Below are 16,811 nucleotides of genomic sequence, written 5' to 3' on the forward strand. Positions count from 1 at the left end.
TTAATATGATTATTTATGTATCTCCTCCCCCCGCCCCCCAAATGGGCAGTTGTCACTTAGCAGTCTTTCTTTACCTTCTTTCCAGGGCCACCTTCTGCTCCCAGGAATGTGATTTTTAACATTAACGAAACGGCTCTCATGTTGGAATGGAGCCCACCAAGTGATACCGGAGGAAGAAAAGATCTCACCTACAGTGTCATCTGTAAGAAATGTGGGTCAGATGCCAGCCAGTGTGAAATATGTGGGGGAGGAATCCGCTTCATTCCCAGGCACACAGGTCTCATCAACTCCTCTGTGACGGTGCTGGACTTCGTGTCACATGTGAACTACACCTTTGAAATCGAGGCCACGAATGGCGTCTCGGAGTTGAGTTTCTCTCCCAAGCAGTTCACAGCTATCACAGTTACCACAGACCAAGATGGTAAGTCACTGTACTGCATGTCTGCTACTTTGCCCCTGTCATCCATGCATATATTGGGAGTATCATTTTGATTTTTCGAAATCTGGGTCAGTGAGTTTGATACTTTGCAGGTTGCAACGTGCTTTTATGTGTGACAGCTTTCAGTTGCTGCTGATGAGGGCACTGAGTGTTTTTGTTAGTTTTGGCCACTGAGCCTATTACACAGGGCATGAAATCATATCTATTTGTTTAAAACATCTTTCTGTATAAATTGAGCGCATGCTTTAACTACCTGAATCTACTAGTGGTTTGTCACAACTGGAGTCTGTGTCTGATGCTTTTCGAAGTCTTTCCATAGGATTTTGGTTTTGAAAAACTAAAGCACTGCTTTATCCATCAATTTACAATTTATAGGTAAAATAAAAGCGAACTGGTTTCCTTTAGTTTCATGGTATGAGTACAGCGTGCTTCACTGTAAGATACTCCAACATCCGTATGAGCCATTTTCTTAGATGAGGTAATCTAAAAGATTTTGTCTTTCTTTAATTGTTCCTGTATTGTTCCTGTATTTATTGTTTCTGAGCTTCCCTCCCCCTCCATTTCAATTCAAATTCATGTTGAAGGCAGTTCTTTATGAGAAATTTGTGAAATAAAAGGAGTTCTATAGTGAATTTCTACAACTATTTCCCCTTCCATCTATAGAAACAATTTCTATGCCAGCAAAAGCAGTGTCAGGTTACCAACAAAGCAGCCTATATGGCAGTGTTATCTTCTGGCTTGTGCTACTATAGATCAGAAGGTTATTTCAGAATTATCTCTTGCTGACATTTGTTCCAGAAATATTTTTTACCTGCTGTGCAATGACATTGCAACTGTAGCTGAAGTGTTAAATGTAGGACAGGAACTGAATTGGCCAAATGAGGGTTTGGAATGGCAGCAGGCCTTTGGAAATACAAAAGTATTTACAAAAACTGCTGATGTTGAGAATACTGTTTTATAGGAAGGCCTTGGGTTCTTTCATTGATCTATCAGTCTAGCAAAAATCTGCCTACCTTTGTATCTGGAGCAAGTAGTTTTGTTGATGAGTAAGTAATGACTTATTTGCCTTTGGGCATACCAAAATTAACAGCTTGCTGTGATGATGATGATGATGATAATCACAGTGATGGTAACTCTGATAATACTCTTGAAAATGGATTGGGAAAGCCATGAAAACTACTCACTCACCCTTAATGTGATGATAGTAACAGAACAGCTGATTATATAAGATGCTTAATGATACGTGCCTGGCAATGAGAATTGTCTTAAGCTCTTAGGCTACACATCACATTATGAAACTTTATTTCCTTTTTTATTAGATAAAAAATGTCATGCCAGAAACTCCCCCTGTATATACACTTATTTTTGGAAGTGTTACATGATACTAAACTCAAGTCACTTAGCACGCACAGGTGGAGGTCACCAGAGACACAGCTTATTTTTAAAGTGGCTCACAGCTATCTGAACACGCACTGTGAATTGTATTTAAGCAGTAGGCTTTTTGCTGATGTCTGTTTCTGGTTTAGTGATATAGATTTTGACTGCAGTGTACTCAAAACAGGAATAAGACCAATGTTTTGATAATTTGTGACACACTGATAGTAAACGCTAGAGTGTAGGCTGCTTGCATGCCCTACAATAATTCTTACATTGCTAAAAAAAACTGTTGAAAGGGCTTCAGAGAATTTAAGACTAGATTTCCAGAATATCAGTTGGTTTATTTGGATATAAAAAGATAGCTTTGCAAGAGGAAGCATTGTTTAAAATGAAATGGAGGCATCTATAAAATGTAGTTAAAAGAAAAAGTAATTTTAGTAGGCTTAGAAACTTGTGTAAAATCATAAAACTGGTAAGTATGTATGTAGAAGGAAAAGAGAGCAAGGTATTGTCATATGAAAGAGATTTTGGAAGAAAATTAATGGAGGTTTGGTTTATGGAAAATGAGAGGACATGAATAAACATTTTTTGTGAGTTTAGTTTCGTCATGAAAAAGAAGTGGTAGTATGGAGAAAGCTAGAGTATCTGACCTAAGGAAACAAGACTTTATATCTAAAGCTTCATTGCAGAGCTTTTATTAATGTTTGTAAATCATGCTAATGTTCTGTGATAAAAGGATTTATGACCTTTTTGATTTCTATTGGAAGCCAGAAATAGTAAACAACTTAGAATTTGATTCTTGCCATATTTACCAGAATTACAGGCCTTTATATTGAAAATATTTTCCAGATATATCACCAAGCAGTAATCTCACTGTTACAGTATTTCCTTCTAACTTTAATCATCCTCCTGAAATGGGCACTACTTATTGGCAGATGCTGTAAAATCATGTACATGTTCATATAAGCAAAAGATCCAAGGTTAAAGATAGGAAGTTGATAACAGGTCAAAACATCCTAATGTGGACAAGGACTGAATTACCAAAAGTCCAAATTTGAGACAATTTTTCCTTTTTAATGTGTCTAATTTCAAAAAAATCTTTATTTGTAGTAACTTACACATAGACAACATGTTTATCTTCTGTTCATGTCTGCTTTTTGTATGTATTTTTTTCATACATAATATTTTGATATTTTTTACTATACACATTACGTAGTGCTTAATCTCTATTAAATACAAATTGTTTTCTTCGATTGTTACATCTTTTTCAAGAATGTGGAACAATATCTTAGCTGTTCTAAATCCAAATCATTTTGTTAGGTGCAATAATTGACGTTAGCTGAGGAGGTGGCATTTTATTTTATTTGAGCATATTGGATTTACTTACCCCTTGTGGGCCCCCCCCCCCCCCCCTTTATTTTTTCTTTTCGTTTTTTGACGCTTGATTTGAAATTGGAGTCTTCTTTTTGTTGTTTTGGGTTTTCTTCTCACTTTTTAGAGAGGATTCTACTATTAATGCAGGATTAATGCAATGAAGTGTACGTACCATGTGCATACACAGAAACTGAAGAGCTGTGTTATAACACAGTTAGTGAGAACAGTTTGAGAGCATCAGAGGGAGAACATTTGCTGACAGGAGAAGTGAACTAATTAAAAAGTGATTAAGACTCATCTCTAGGAGCTAATATTAAAATCTTAACTGCCTCTACATGGAATCACCACCATCGACAAGATTGAGTACGCTGCTCAGCTCTAACAGTGACAAGAGGCAAACTGAATGAAAGTAACAGTAATTTTGAAAAGGTTTTGCAGACTGCATCCTGCAAACCACTTCATGGTTTGAAGAGCAAAGCATTTCCAGATCTGATTGAATACTAGAAAAAAACTTATTGACACTACTGTAAGCTGCATAAAATCAATTTGTTGCCATTCGCAACTTGTTTGCATATTACTTTTGTGCAAAAAATCCAGTAGCCTTATTTTTCTGACTTTCATAAGGAAACAATGTTTATGCAGTCATATTGTCTATTGGACATACTGAAGATACATTATAGAAGTGTGAAAAGTGCCCTTGGATTTTATGTTCCCCAAGTTGTAGGTTAGAGCTTTAAGTTAAAAAGCAAAGCGCAATTGCGTTAGGCCAGCCGACTGACCACCTAGCCTGTCTATTGACTATTCAGTCAAGAAAGAAAGAATATAGTTGGTATACAACTACAGAACATGCTGTCTTGTCCAGCAAGTGTAGCAAACAAAGACAGGATAAGGCTGTGTTGGAAAGGTTAGATGTTGCAGGTGGAGAGATGAGCGAAGAAGAGATGTGTGTTAATCTTGTATAGTATTGTTTCTAAATGTTATAAGAAATGAGAATAACCCATACTATGCTATGATGCCTTTATTTGTGGGGGTGATAAAGTTTTATACAGGAATAAGTATGCTGAGCATGAAGTAATTGTACTCAGTAGACTTTAAATCATTGTGTAACGAGGTTGAGAATTATATGCTGAATTGTAATTTATTTTTTCTTACAACTAATGGAAGGAAGGGACACCTCACTGCATAACTTTCTTACCACACCTTGGAGTCTGCATTACATAAAGAAAACTGGGAAGTACTTGAGGTTTTTATGCATAATTTAGGTAGTAAATAATGAATAATTAAGCAAAACAGAACTTAAAGCAATAGTTCCTATTTCCAAATAATAATCAACATATGCATTCACTCAGTAAGCATTTGTATGTTCTTTTACTTGAGTGCAGTGGTTTTTTTTAAAGTTACTGTTTGGAGGAGTGGAGTTGTGAGACACATCCTGAGTGCCTGGTTATGTATGTAGAGACAGTATGACTAGCGTTTTCAGTGGCACAACTGAGGAGTAGCGCTCTGTAACTAGAGTGCCTCTGAGTATTCTTCTCACTGTCTGATCTCCATCTTTGCCTCGTCGTGTCTCTCCTGTGGGACTCTGTGCCTGCAGTCCTCTACTCATCTTTTTTATGAGTGCTACAAGCAGTGACCTCCCCTAAAATCACATTCTAGCAATGGGACATTTTGCAAGCATCATTCAATTTGTGGGTTTCTTCTGCATGTCTTTCGTGCCTTGGCAGAAAGTTACCACTGGAGAAGTGTTCCTTCTGCCCAAAAAAGCTCATTTTATCCTGTCTCAGTCCTGCAGTTCCTGAGTGACTCTGGCCTCCATGATATCAAAGACCTGCTACTGGTGGACAAAGTGGCATGTGAGACTTCCTTCTGCCTGGGCTTACACAGTCACTGTGCTAGAAGCCTGTCTCGTTATCCTGTGCTTGTCTGATGCAGAGAGCCTGTGCCTAGCTGAAGTGTTATGGCAGATTCTGAAACTGGAAATCTGTGCACCATTCCTTTATTTAATTCATATTATCTTATATCCGTTGGCAGATATATTTTAGGTGATGTTTTCTAAACTGATGGTAAAGTCTTGCCAATGTCAGAAAGTGATTACCGTCCATTTAATTCATGTTTCCAAATAACTTAAGGCCAATGGCTTCTAGTATAGGTGACTTTTGAGATGCAGTTGTAACCCAGTGTGGATTTTCTGTAGCAACAGCAGCCTCTTATCTTTCTCTTAGAGCTGAGGGAACTGAGCAGTGCACGGAAGGATTTCAGTGCTTCTTCCAGGAGTAAACATCTATCATCATAATAGGAGTGTAGTCTTCATAGAGACTCATACAGCTATGAGGAAAGCATTTCAATAGCTTTACTTCTACCAGGACAATTTTCAGGATTAATTCCTCTGGCTGATAATGATAAAGTTTCAAGATGCTCATTAGGATGGGGTTAGAAGTGCCATGCTCAGTCTTCCAAAATTGCTTCCAATAGTAGCATCGGACTTTCACCCTTAATCAACAGTCAGCTTTCCTTTTTTTCCTCTTTAGTCTCTAAGCTCTGTAGATGTGATTCTCTTTTGTAACTTTAAAGTTAAGAATGTTTCTGTTCATATATTGACTTGGCAAAGCACTTTATACCATCTTCCATACTATTTATGTTGATGGTGTAGAAAACTGAAGGAGCAGCCATTTCTAATAACCAATTATCAATATGGGATAGCAGGTCCCATAAAAGACTCTTATGAAACAGTCACAAAACAGCCTCCAGCAGAGCACAAGCCATGTGAATTGATAAAATAAGAAATATCGTGACATTTTCATAGATTACAGTAAATGAGAAATGTATGGCATTTGTTGACCTGATACCTACAGCTGTACTGATACTTTCACCAAACTCTGTACTGTTATGAGAGCAGTGCAAAATACTACTTTCCAGTACTGTTTATGTGAAAAATTTGAAGAAAAATACTAGCACAATGGTTACTGGCTAGAGACAGTCTATAAAGTCCTACGCAGAATGCAGCATGAAGACAGTAAGAGAGATCACTAATAAATTAAAAAATGAGATGTGCAGTCTCTATTTTGAGACATTTCCTAGCAGCACTATCTTTTCCAATTAGATATATAATTTTAAAAAAAAAATCAGTATTGTGCAGTGAATAGTCATGCAAATCTGTGAACCTATATGTATATACATGCATATTCGTGTCAGTGTGTGTATGCTTTAAACATTTACAGTTGGAAAGAAAACCACAAGGCAAAAATACCAAATCTTGATTCTCAACCACAAAAATAATAAGGGAGCTGGAGCACCTCTCCAAAAAGAAAGCCTGAGGGAACTGCTCTTGTTCAGCCTGGAGAAGAGAAGGCTCCAGGGAAACCTTAGAGCAACTTTCCAGTACCTGAAGGGTGCCTTCAGGAATGCTGGGGAGTGACACTGAGAGGGTGTGTAGTGATAGGAGAATAAGAAACAGTTTTAAACTAAATCATGGTAGGTGTAGACTAGGCATTAGGATGAAACTCTTTAGTCAGGGAGTGGCGAGGCACTGGTATAGGCTGCCCAGAGAAGCTGTGGATGCCCCATCCCTGGAGGTGTACAAGGACACGTTGGATGGGGCCCTGGTGGGTAGAAGCCTTGCCCATGGATGGGAGGGTAGAATTGAGTGGGTTTCAAGGTCCCTTCCAATCCAAGCCGTTCAGTGATAGAAACACAATGTTTTCAAGGAAGAACTTTGTGCAGAAAAGTTGGTTATTACCCACAAGATTTGTCTGCTGGTCATTTCTGTGTGTTTAGACTACTTTTTGCTAATTATTCTTTGCTGATATTTCTGATTGTTACACAGTAATCACAAGGAAAAAATGACTAAAGTCTTAATATATGCCCTGATTATTTTTAAAATAGGTATTTTCTGTGACAAATGTGTTCTCTTTCTGCTAACAGATATTGATGTTCAGCCATTTCTTTAATGCTGCAAAAGTCAACCCAAGTCCATTTACTTCCCTTTCTCATTCAGCAATGTTATCCATTAAGTTAGTCAGACAATACATAGCTTTAAGATATATTTATTTAAGTTATTCAGTGTGAGGAGAAAAAAATGAAAGTCTTGGTAGAAGATGAAGGGGAAAGAGGTTAATCAATACCACAAAGTATTTTTCCCAAAATCTTCTTACCAGTGTGGTCTTTCAACTTTTATGATAGTGTATTTCATTGCATAATGCACTATTTTTTATAACTATTGTCAATTTGTCTATGGTGTGACTTTTTCCAGCAAGTTTCCGTTTTAAGTTGCAGTCACTAAAATACTGCATAGAATTCCTTCAACAATTGTTTAATAACAATAGTTTATTCAATTTGTGAAAAAGGGTATTTGTGGAGAACAGTGTGAAATAGTATTTAGTATACGACTGCATACAACACTGTGTAAGGAATATGCCTTTATTGCGTTAATTCCTTTTGTTGTCAGCAGTTGCTAAGGACACTCAGCACATTCCATGATCAAGATTAAGATGTTTATTTATCAACTTTGGAAATTTTAAGCAAAATAGTCAACTAAGCTTATTGGTTGACCTGCTGTCTGCACACCACTCAGCCATGTGCCTTATCAGGATAATCAAAGCCCATTTTATTTAGTTGTAACTCTCACAATGAATGATATGTAATTACAAGAATCATTAATTATGTGGGTCCAGAGGAGGTCCACTAAGATGATCAGAGGGCTGAAGCACCTCTCCTGTGAGAAAAGGTTGAGGGAACTGGGATTGTTTAGCTTGGAAAAGAGAAGGCTTCAGGGAGACCGCATTGTGGCCTTCCAGTAATTGACGGGAGTTTATAAACTGGAAGGGGAACGGCTGTTTACGAGGGTGGATAGTGACAGGGCAATGGAGAATGGTTTTAAACTAAGACAGAGGAGGTTTAGGCTAGATATTAGGAGGAAGTTTTTCACACAGAGCTTGGTGACACACTGGAACAGGTTGCCCAAGGAGGTTGTGGATGCCCCATCCCTGCAGGCATTCAAGGCCAGGCTGGATGTGGCTCTGGGCAGCCTGGTCTGGTGGTTGGCAACCCTGCACATAGCAGGGGGGTTGAAACTAGATGATCACTGTGGTCCTTTTCAACCCAGGCCATTCTATGATTCTATCCTTGGCGGGGTAGTTTACAAGAGATTACAGTTATAAACTGGTGATTTAAGTAATTAGAAACCTCTGCCACAAATGTTAATTGACCAACTTATGAGATTGTTCACACTTATATTGGGAACTTTCTGCTTACAGAATCTACCTAAATATTTCTGAAAGCTGTTTCATTAAAAAAGGAAACCCACAAATAACAGCAATCTATCTCAACTGTCAATCTATCTCAACTATCTCATGTTCCCAGTACATGACAAGTGAAACTGGGATTTCTGATGCTTTCTTGGCAAGAGGAGTAATTTTAGTCAAGGGTAGTAAAGGAAGACATTCATCACGACTAGTCAATCTAAAGCAAATCGTGTTTGTAGGTGTCTTGACTTTGGCACAAAACTTTAGAGAGCACGTTCAGAAAGAAGGACATGGTAAATTACAAACCTGTTCTGCTGATGTTTGCTATGAGGTCATTAAAGCAATTATGTTGGTTGCTTCGATTCATTTACTTCTTAAAATGTAGTTTCTTCATTATACTCAACAACCCTTCTCCTTCAACTTCTGTGACTCTTCTATATGCGTTTGCCTTAGGCTCACAGTTTGGAAATGTTTTTCACTTATATACATTAATGACATTAAATTGTGCACATTGGAATGAGATTGAGAGCATACTCAAAATTACATTATTTCTAAAGCTTTGGAAATCAATTTATTTTACAATTCTATTAGCTTCCAGATAATATTTATAATGACATACTTTTACTTTTTTCTGCCCAAAATAACTGTGAGAGACAGCTGTTTGCTACCTTCATATTCATATAAGTATGTTACATTCTTAAAATGTCTTATCATTGTTGTAAAATTTGTAGTGGTTCTCCACTGAAAAAAAAAACAGAAAAAAGGCACAAAGAATGCTCCACTGAAAAGATCATGTTAGCCAGAATATGCACATTTAATTTACAAATTTATGTTGCTTTTCACTGCCATTGTCATAAGTCAGACTTCATGTTCCAATCTGACTCCTAGACTGACAGAGGAAAGGGTGGTTTACAATCAATATCAAGGAAGAAAAAGAAAGAAAAATAAAACACTCTTGATTTCTTAAAAATTATTTCCATCTAATATTCTGTCTCTGGTTCCCACTGAGAAGTAGGTTTTGCATATTAAGTAAGAATATTTTTTTTATCTTCTCTTTAAGACTTCCCTAAAATCTTCACTTAAGCAGAAATATTGTCAAATATTCAAGCGGATACAGCTTCAAAAGTGGATTTTTCCAATAAACAACCTTAAATCGATTTCATACTTTGTTGGTCCTCTGGTGTGACTGCATCTAAGTCTGTACAGATGCAGCTATTCAAAGCTGTTTCTTTCTGTTGTTTTCTCTTTGTAAAGTGATGTATAAATGAACAAAGATGTATAGCAATAGTGCTTGAGGTTTTTTTTTGTTTTTGTCTGTGTGTCGAATCATTTTTATAGTCAAAAGGAGAAGGAAGGTGGTATACATGACCACTCCTAACAGAAATATGCATCTGAGGAGGAAGAATAAATGAAATAATTTATAATACAAAAACGAATCAAAACAAAATGAAATAATAAAGCATATCTAAGAAAAAATGTCTTTAGCAAATGAGACCAATTTGTTCCCAAATTTCTTTCTTGAAATAAAAATGTCTTCTTGAAAATTGGAATTCTAAGACAAATACAAGAAATTATATAATAGCAAAATTAGAGCTAATGTCTCAAAACTGTTGCACTGGAAGTCAAGTACAGATATCCCGTTGGCTGAATTGGAAGAGGCGCGTGGCTCAGCTACAGTTTTGTGAACTTTTCTTCTCTAGTCTCACTGAGCTCTTTCACTCAGTGCACTTGGATAATGAAGCACAACTTTTCTGCTTAAGTTAATGGCAAAGCCCTGTAAATTACTCCACCATTAATGAAATCCCATTCACCATTGAATTAATCTACATTTGCAAAGATTTTCTTTGCATTCATTCTATCTAAATATAAAGTAACATTTTTTAAACTTGTCTACTCCAAATAACTTTAAATAATACATGCAGCAGCATCTAAATCATGTGCTTGATCCATAATTGCATTGAAGGCTTTAGAAATTAATGTGCATTATCTAAGTAACTCATAAATTCTGACTCGTTACGCATTGCAAACAGCTGATACATGATCCTGTAAGTTTTTGACAAGTCGTTCAGCCAGTTTCCAATACTATATTTTATAGTTCTGAAAAAAATGATCATTTTATTATATTAAGTTGGTCTGAGAAACAAATTGTCTGATTCTGGAGACTTGATTGTCCTTGAGAGCAGCTCGGCAGAGAAGGACCTGAGGGTCCTGATGGACAAGAGACTTAACCTGAGCCAGCAGTGCGCTCTGGCAGCTCGAAAGGCAAATGGGATCCTGGGCTCCATCAGGAGAGGGGTGGTCAGCAGGGAGAGGGAGGTGATTGTCCCTCTCTACTCGGCTCTTGTGAGGCCCCATCTGGAGTACTGTGTCCAGGTGTGGAGCCCTCAGTACAAGAAAGACATTGAGACTTTGGAAAGGGTCCAGAGGAGGGCGACTAAGATGATCAGGGGGCTGGAGCACCTCCCCTATGAGGACAGGCTGAGGGAGTTGGGCTTGTTCAGCCTGGAGAAGAGAAGGCTGCGGGGTGACCTCATTGCAGCCTATCAATACCTGAAGGGAACCTTCACCCAGGAGGGGAGTAAGCTCTTCAGAAGGGCTGACAACAGCAGGACTAGGGGAAATGCATCCAAGTTGAAGGAGGAAAGATTTAGGTTGGATGTTAGGGGGAAGTTCTTCACAAGGAGAGTAGTTAGGCCCTGGAACGGGCTGCCCAGGGAGGTTGTGGATGCCCCGTCCTTGGACGTGTTCAAGGCCAGGTTGGACGGGGTCCTGGGCAACCTGATCTGAATGTGTACGTTTGGTGGCCCTGCTAGGCAGGGGGGTTGGAACTACATGATCCTTGAGATCCCTTCCAACCCGGGTGATTCTGTGATTCTGTGAGACTGGCTCAGATTCATACAATACTAAACTTTAGGTTCCATTTTTCAAAATTAGATTGTCCTCCTAAAACTATCTAGCACTTTTTTTTTTTTATCCTGTAATTGAGGAATAATGAAGATTTTAAAAAGTGTAGTGTGTAGGTAAGTAGAGTAATGAGAATCAGAGTTTCTGCCTATAGATCAGTCATAGTATCATAGAGTTGTTTGAGTTGGAAGGGACCCTTTAAGGCCATCTAGTCCAGCTCTACTGCAATGAACTACAGCTCCATCAGGTGCTCAGAGCTCCGTCCAGCCTGCACAGTGGCTTCAGTCTATAAAGAAAAGGTATGAGATTGCCGTGTTTATGTCAAGCTAGAGATGTAATTTAGTAATTAGTCAGGAATTGACTTGGTGATGTAAAATTGTCATATATATGATATAATACTGATTCATTTTAATAATGAGAAAATACTTAAGCTGATATTTAACATTCTCCTATACCAAATTACAGAAAATATTAATTTCAGTTTATAAGTAATGCAACTCTGATTAGAATCTTTGAGGAGAGGAAATAGGAAAAAAAATGACATTTTTCTAATATGAGAAATTTATTTGTATTAAAAACACTTACTCGTATTTGGAAGTTAATTTTGTGTGGTCAAGGATGCAAGTTGACACCATGGAAGACTGAAGTCTGTACCTTTTCAGATAACATGTGTGGCTAAGTATTAACTTAGTTCGCTGGTATTTATATTTTGATGCCAGCTGATTAAGAGAAGAGCAGAGTCTTATCTGCATTTATCTCCCTGATCTGTTCCTGAATTAATCAGTCAGAGGTGCCAGTTTCAGTGGCAACTTTTACTATAAATAAAATATGTTGTTGAGAGATAGTTGAAGCTAAACTTTACTATGAATGGTCTCTCATGTCACAGTCCACAAGAACTGATGTAGAAGGAGGTTGCGTCCTGAAACCTCCACCACATGAAAGATACAGCTTCTGTGTGCCATTTAGCCATCTGTACCCAGCTGCTAAGAAATTAACATGACGTTGTGGTGTTTTTGTATCATATTTGAAAGTACATATCCGTTCGTTTCTGTGTTGCTACAGAGAAATTCTGCAGGGATGTATTGTCTCTTTTCCAAACTATCTATCATGTTTGCTTCATTATCTTCCCCTTTAAAATTCTAGCTTTTCTGTTACAGTCATTAATCTGTGACACAAGTGGTTCATAATGATGGCCTGACATTTTTATGTAAGTGATTTTTAGGTAGCTGCAATATTGGATGTTGAACAGTTCCAGAAGCCAGGCTACCACATGGAAAATAAATTCAGATCTTGTTTTCCCATGTTTATATGCACAATTGCATTCTGGGTGTACTTCCTAGATAATATTTACATTCTCATAAACATAATAAATTTAAACTCTTTTTAACATCCGTGGAAATAAAATGTTCATTTTTCTGTTGTTCCATTTTAAGATGATGGTCATAATGTCAGGCGTTGAAATACAATTTTCTCATGCAGTTTTAGAGAGAATAAGACTAACATCTTCAAAAATAATTTGAGTGGGTGGAATACATGTCAGACTTTGTCAGATTTTATGAGCAAGTCAGTATTATTTGATCTCTGAGTTGATGGAGATCTAAAATAATTCAGTCTCAATCTGGAACTTATTCTATAATTGAATATCATGTAAAGGGTAAAAATACATAGCATTTAATACATATAGCTTTATTTTTATATGCATCTATATATTATACAAAAATGTATTTCAGCATATATAAAAATAGTTTGTAAATAATGATTCACCACTGACTTTTTTAAATCTAACTAGTACAAAATGTGTGATACATTAAGGTCTTTCCATTTGATGATAAGAAAATATCATTTTACTTTGTGGAAATATTTGAATAATTTTGCATTATTTATATCTTTACTGGAGTGATATTTCAGCTACTCTTCCATGTAGCACTAAAATTGCATTTTCATGAAAACTATTTAAACACTTCTCAATACTTCTAACAAGTTCATCAATTCAGTGCACTTCATTCTTTCCTGTCTGCATTACTCTATATTTAAACTATCTGCCCCATCTTCTTGTTTAAGTATTGGGGTGACAAGTCACATTTTAAATAACGTAACTGTATGATCTATTTCCTTAGTAGTGATATGGCTGACATTTAAAAGCTGTTATGGGAGATACAAAATATAAGTCCTTACCCAGAAGAAGTGATACTACTGATAGATACTGTGGCTATTCCACCTACTGAGAGAGAACTCAGAGTAGGGAAAGTCTGTGTTTGTTCTCTGCAGGAATGACAGGTAAGTCGCTGGTTTTCAAGGGAATTCAAGTCTCATTAAGCACCTCAGTGAAAGCAAAGCACTGAGACCTGCAGTTCAGTGAGCGTCTGAAAGTGCTGCCCCGTCACTGAGACACTTAATGGAAACTGGCTTGTTTTACAGACTAGGCCATTAGTCCCATCTCGATCGATAAAACGCCCTGGAAGTGTAACGTTTACATCACAAGGATGGGGATCACATATTGTCTCTTGCAGTGGCAGAAGTGTGGAGTAACTTTAAAAGTAAATGATTTAAAAACAGTATGTTAAATGAGCGTTTCTGATCTCTTGTACTGCAAGCCCAGTATACTCATCCATATTACCAAGTGGCCAGTGTTATGACCAGCCAGACTTTCCTAAAAGCTTCCTAAAGACTTAAAAAAATCGACTTGCAGAGTCTTTATTTCTTTTTTTACTGTTCTGTTCTTTTTCAATCTGGAAATTTCTTCTTAACTACAAAATCATCTGGATACCATTGCAATAATGAATAATAATGTATTGGCCATACTGTTTGGACTTTAAAGGGTGAAGGAATTCCATTACTCTGAGTTAAAGCAATGTGAAATAGCCCATTTAAGAGCTGCAATATTTGCAACACCAAATAATAATATTACAGATTTATTAGCAGTAATGCAAATGCTCCAGATCTTAATCAGGGTGATTGTATTACTTATTGTGACTTACATGGCCAATTTTATGTGACACAGTGTATTCATTTCCTTGAGAAATTATTTTTAAGTAGCTATAAAACTTTGAATATTAAGCACATATACTTAAGTAGCTACTTCTACTGTTATTTTCGTATTAAAAAAAGTTAAGGTTTCTAGGTCATTGAGAAGTTTCTCAACTAAACTTTAATTAAGAATCATGCTTTATGTTTTACTGTGCTATCTTTAGATATATAAACTACCTGTACATTTTTCTGTCCGATCTCTCTGATAATGGATCAGTCCTATTCCACATCACCCTCATCTGTCCTTTGTCCGTTGTTAGCCCCAGTTCCCCAAGGGTTAGCCTCTGTGTGCCATATACTCTGTAGTAGGTTTGTTGCTGCATTCATATTCTCTAGAATTTGATTGCTTTTATGCACATTGTGAACATTACATCAGGGATCCCTGAGGCAAGTAGAATTACATTTTAGAAGGTAAGGGATATGTGGATATGTTTTCATATGTAAAACCACGTGGGACATAGCCACCCATGAAATTAGTATGGCTCCATTGAGATGCAGATGCCCTGCTTTTTCAGACTTAGAATTCAGATATTTCTGTAGCCCTTCACTGGCAGTTGAGCACACTCAGCATTTTGGCTTTTACAGCTATGATGTGGAGAAATCTCCAGTATTGGGTGACATTAACAATCTTAAAACAAATATATATCTGAATTTACCTAAAGATTATTAAAGATTTTAAACTCTTTAAAAATTGTAACAGTCTTTTTCTGGATGGAAAAATGGGACTGAAGAAAGACTGATCAGGAAAAAAAAGAAAAAAAGAAAAAAGAAAAAAAAAAAGGAGACAAAACTGATAACATCCTCCCAAAATAACCAAATGCATTCTTCTTTAACATTTTTAAATGACTTCTTGGGTTTCATAGAACATGAATGGTAGGATATTTCATATTCTGTTATATGGAATAGTATATGGACTCCTGCTTCTCTCCTTCTCTCTGTTTTTCTTGTGCATTTATGTGAACATGCGTGTTGTATGCCAGCATTATGCACAGACACATAGATACAGTCTTTCCTTCGTGAAATCCTTCATTAATTCATTCATTTTAGAAGATATATTAGCAAATAACATTGATACATATCTGTTTATCTGTTTGAAAGGATATTAATTAACTCCATATTAACTGCTAACTGTGAGATACTGGACCAAATTATCCAGATTATACACTTCCATGGCTATCTAAAAACATATTTTGCATTGATTATGACAATAATAGTTTTAATTATGTTCTTCACTTTACTAATTACTCTTACGCTTTTGATATTATCTTATAATAGTGATCTAATTCATAATATCAATAGTGTTAAAAGAGAAAGACATACTGTAGTAACTTTCAAACAGTCCACTTTTTACCATTTGGGTATTAGTGCATGCCTCATTAGGTTGCTCTCATCTTTACTTGCTTTGCTGTATTTCCTGAGGATATAACATCAACTGTTCACTTCTGTCCACCTAGTAGTGGGTTACTGCTGCAATAAAAAGGTGTTCTGAGTGTTGAAATGAGAAAAGAACTGCTTGAAACATTAAATACTTTCTGTCAGGCAGCTGGGATTTAAGTGGAGTACACAGTTATAAAACAGTTTTTTCATCGATCTGAGCAGCTGAATTCTTAACTGTAGTTTACTTTCCCTTTGATTTTAAAATCCATATGTGCCAGTCATAGCTTTGAGAACCAAAATCATTGGCATGGGAGTTTAAATTAAAAGTGGTAAATTGAGACTGCTAATGACCACTTCTCAGCCAAACACAAATGCTATGACTGTAACTTTAACCATCACTGGTCACCTGAATTTAAGTGTGACAAGTTAGGAAGTTGATTGCTAGTTTGAAATAAATACAGCAATGCTGATGGAAAAAAGGCATTATTTATTTTTTCCTTTGCAGCTGTACCATCTGACATATCAAAAAATAAAATACTAATAAAAGTTAGTCTGATATACATTTGCTATGGATGTGTATATTCATGGCAGTGCCTATGTGTCTCTGAAGGTGACTTTCCTTTGAGCATGTGTTTGCCAGCTTAAAAATGTAGGAGCAAATTGAAAGATGCATGAGACATCCTTGTACCTAGGTTGTAGGTTGTTGGGGATCAGGTACATATATCTTTATCACTAGTGACTAGATATTAGTGTTGCTGTCAACTGTTTTAGTGGCAGCAAGTGCCAGGATGAACAATTACTCACTTTAAGAGAGTGTGACCTTAAAGACCAAGCAGAGCCGTAAATCTTGGGACTCCCTAAATAGTCTCTCATTTATTTTACTTTATGCTCACTATACACAGACATGGAGGTGAACACAACAATATTCAGGAACTTAGTGGACAACAGTTTCCCGTTTCTAAAGTTTCAGATTTAATGTTAGTTTCAGTATCATTGGGACATTTTCACAACTGATGATGTTGTTCTTTCTAGCAACACCATAGTTACTGTTTTGTAACTATTTTGAAAGTTTG

General features: G+C 36.7%; 1 protein-coding gene across 6 annotated transcripts in view; it reads left to right on the forward strand.

Moving 5' to 3' along the window:
• EPHA6 (EPH receptor A6) overlaps window positions 1-16,811 on the forward strand; it is a 496,053-nt gene that overhangs the window by 249,958 nt on the left and 229,284 nt on the right. For all 6 annotated transcript variants that reach the window (XM_052703538.1, XM_052703498.1, XM_052703517.1 and 3 more), the window contains one exon: window positions 86-421. In XM_052703538.1, the coding sequence (XP_052559498.1) occupies window positions 86-421 (336 nt within the window). The remainder of the gene's footprint in view (window positions 1-85; window positions 422-16,811) is intronic.

This window comes from Tympanuchus pallidicinctus, unplaced genomic scaffold, assembly GCF_026119805.1.
Source record: "Tympanuchus pallidicinctus isolate F22 unplaced genomic scaffold, pur_lepc_1.0 scaffold10, whole genome shotgun sequence".
NCBI lineage: Eukaryota > Metazoa > Chordata > Aves > Galliformes > Phasianidae > Tympanuchus > Tympanuchus pallidicinctus.